Source organism: Rutidosis leptorrhynchoides, chromosome 2 (genome assembly GCF_046630445.1).
Source record: "Rutidosis leptorrhynchoides isolate AG116_Rl617_1_P2 chromosome 2, CSIRO_AGI_Rlap_v1, whole genome shotgun sequence".
NCBI lineage: Eukaryota > Viridiplantae > Streptophyta > Magnoliopsida > Asterales > Asteraceae > Rutidosis > Rutidosis leptorrhynchoides.
In genome coordinates, this window is record NC_092334.1 from 668,486,103 (window position 1) to 668,489,053 (window position 2,951).

The window sequence follows — 2,951 nt, forward strand, 5'->3', positions numbered from 1 at the left end:
GAAGCGCGAGCTCCTTACCTGTGAATGAATCACTCTCCCTTTGGGGAGGTGAGGGTTCGATTCCCACTAGGTGAAGATTTTTTAAATAATTGGATCAAAAACCATTCTTACCGGGCCCAAATGATCCCTTGGTCACACGCATGCGAAGATTGCAACAATAACAATGCAGGTTCGAATCTCGGGCCTGTCATTCTGTGGGGAAATGGGTGATGGTGTTTCGCCAGGCTCCAGTGGGCTACCGAGGACCGCTGGATGAGTTGACAAAGTCAACACAGGACTAACATGTCCATGCCGATACACATGTTTTTTTGCAACAATTTGTTCATACATACAAAGTTTTACATTTAAGTTTTCAGAACCCCTTTTTCTTCCGTAGAAACAGATTTCTTTTAAAAACAAAAAAAAAATCTATATATCCACTTGCTTGATTTTTTAATTATTACTTTAATTGATGAGTTTTATCATATCCCTTTTCTCTCACACACAGTAAAAACCCCATATTTTTTCACACACAAAAATTTAGTTATTTTAAAACCCTAGATCTTTCAAGTAGGTGGCACTCTCACAATCCCTATTCATCTCCGTGATCAGTGAAATTATAAATAATAATAAATAATAATAATTTTTTTTTTTATTTCCATTAAAAACCCTCATTAATCCTTCATATATTTTCCTTTTTACTATGGATTTGTGTTTAATTTCCAAAAAATTTTGTTCAAAAAAATGTCTGGTTTCTTCTCACTAAGTGAAACATTTGGCATCAATAAAGATCATGATCAACATGAACAACATGAAAACAATCATCATCATCAAGATCACAACACTAACACTAATAATAATAATAATAATAATAATATAATCACTCCAAGTGGTTTATATCTTTTCAAAAACGAAGATCTTTACAACAAAGGGTCGTTTGATTTATGGCAACAATATTATCAGCTTCACCACCGCCAACCACCATTTCCACCACCCCATTATGATTCCGGCAAGAAAACTACTACAACTAATCTTGATCATCTTTCGCTCAACAACAATAGTACTACTAGTGATCAAGAAAATAATAATAATAATAATAACAATTTGTATGCAAGTTCTTATAAAGTAATGAGGGCAGCATCTGGATACGGGTTAGATCATAGTGGTCAAACTACAGGTGGGATCAATTGTCAAGATTGTGGGAATCAAGCTAAAAAAGATTGTCAACATATGAGATGTAGAACTTGTTGTAAAAGTAGAGGCTTTCAGTGTCAAACTCACGTGAAGAGCACGTGGGTTCCGGCTGCTAAACGGAGAGAACGGCAGCAACAGCTGCAATCGTTATCTCAACAACCACAACAGCATCAACAACAACAGCAACAGAATTTGGGAAGTAATCAGCAGTTGAGTTTGATGATGAGAGGTGATCAGAATCCAAAAAGACTTAGTGAAGATCATCAACTTATTACCACCACCACTGGTGGTGGTGGTGGTGGGATGGCCTTGAATTTGCCGGTGACACATCATCATCATCATCATCAACATCATCATAATTCTTCTGCAGGTAAGTTGAGTAAAGTTTGTATCTTTGGTTTTTTACATTTTTGTTTCAAGAATAAAAACAAAAGGCTTTTAAGATTATTCCTTTTCCCAATTATTGGTTTTGGAAAAAGAAAAAAAGGAACTTTTTCTTTGCTTGTTTACAATTTTTCATGATTTGATGTAGCTTTCTTGATATCATGTGTATATATATATAACTACATGTACAAAGATTTTTTTTTGCATAACTATATAGATTAGCTTCTTATTTCAAGAGACTTCCATATGCTTTGAAACTTAGGGCTACTGTATATATATATATATATATATATATATATATATATATATATATATATATATACTGTATACACTGTATATATGTTTACACATATTTTAAATATGTCTATAGCTATGGAGTATGGATACATGTAGTGTGTGTCACTGTTTGCAACTATGTGCTATGATAAATCACTGCTTATTACAGTATAAAAACAATGTTCACATAATGACATAATTTATCTCCAAGTTCTAACCTTACTCAAGTTTAATTCATGATTAAAAATACAATTAAGTTAAATCTTCATGTATTTTTTTTTTTTTTTTTTTTTTTGGAATTGAAAAAATTAGGGTTTGAAGTGGGTAATTTTCCGGCGGAAGTGAGTTCTCCGGCGGTATTCCGGTGTGTTAGAGTGAGTGCAATGAACGAGGCGGAGGAGCAACTGGCATACCAAACTGCGGTTAACATAGGTGGTCATCTATTTAAGGGAATTTTGTACGACCATGGTGTAGAGGGTGCGAGTTCTTCAAGCGGTGGTCCGGGACAACTTAACCTAATTGCACCGGCCACAATGGCGGTTGCAACGGCTACAACCAACGTGCACCCAAATGTTATTGATCCGTCGTCTATATATCCGACTCCACTTAACGCTTTTATGGCCGGTACACAATTCTTTCCACCACCAAGATCATGAAAGAATTTGTTGCTAATTGTTATGGAATATTCAGAGGTACATTTGCATGCTCTGATCTTGATTATTATTATTGTTTTATTATTAGTATAATTATTATTATAATTATAATTATAATTATAATTATAATTATAATATGATATGATACATTGGTTATGTAGCTGCTAGCATTTAACTAGGGTGTATGCAGAATTTGACAAAATTGTAATGACCATTATGACTATGATGCGTAGCTATTATTATAACAATGTTGATGTTTATTTATTACTAATTTCTTTTACGGAGCATTACAGTAGTTTTTGGACTATTTGTCGATTTGTGCGTGTTATTCTTGTACCTGAGTCATACTAATCTTCTTTGTGTTTCAATTTTATCGGATGTTCCCGACGGAATTACAGTAGTTTTTACTGTTATGGTTATTGGTTATTATCACTGTTGTAAACGGCGTCCGTTGCATCCGTTTCG

At 34.0% G+C, this 2,951-nt stretch overlaps 1 protein-coding gene across 1 annotated transcript; it reads left to right on the forward strand.

The window, feature by feature from the left end:
* The first annotated feature begins 685 nt into the window (after window positions 1-685).
* On the forward strand, window positions 686-2,489 carry LOC139893908 (protein SHORT INTERNODES-like). The gene is made up of 2 exons (XM_071877108.1): window positions 686-1,543; window positions 2,146-2,489. The coding sequence occupies exons 1-2, from the start codon at window positions 724-726 to the stop codon at window positions 2,487-2,489; spliced, it is 1,164 nt and encodes a 387-aa protein (XP_071733209.1). The 5' UTR covers window positions 686-723.
* The last annotated feature ends 462 nt before the right edge of the window (window positions 2,490-2,951 follow it).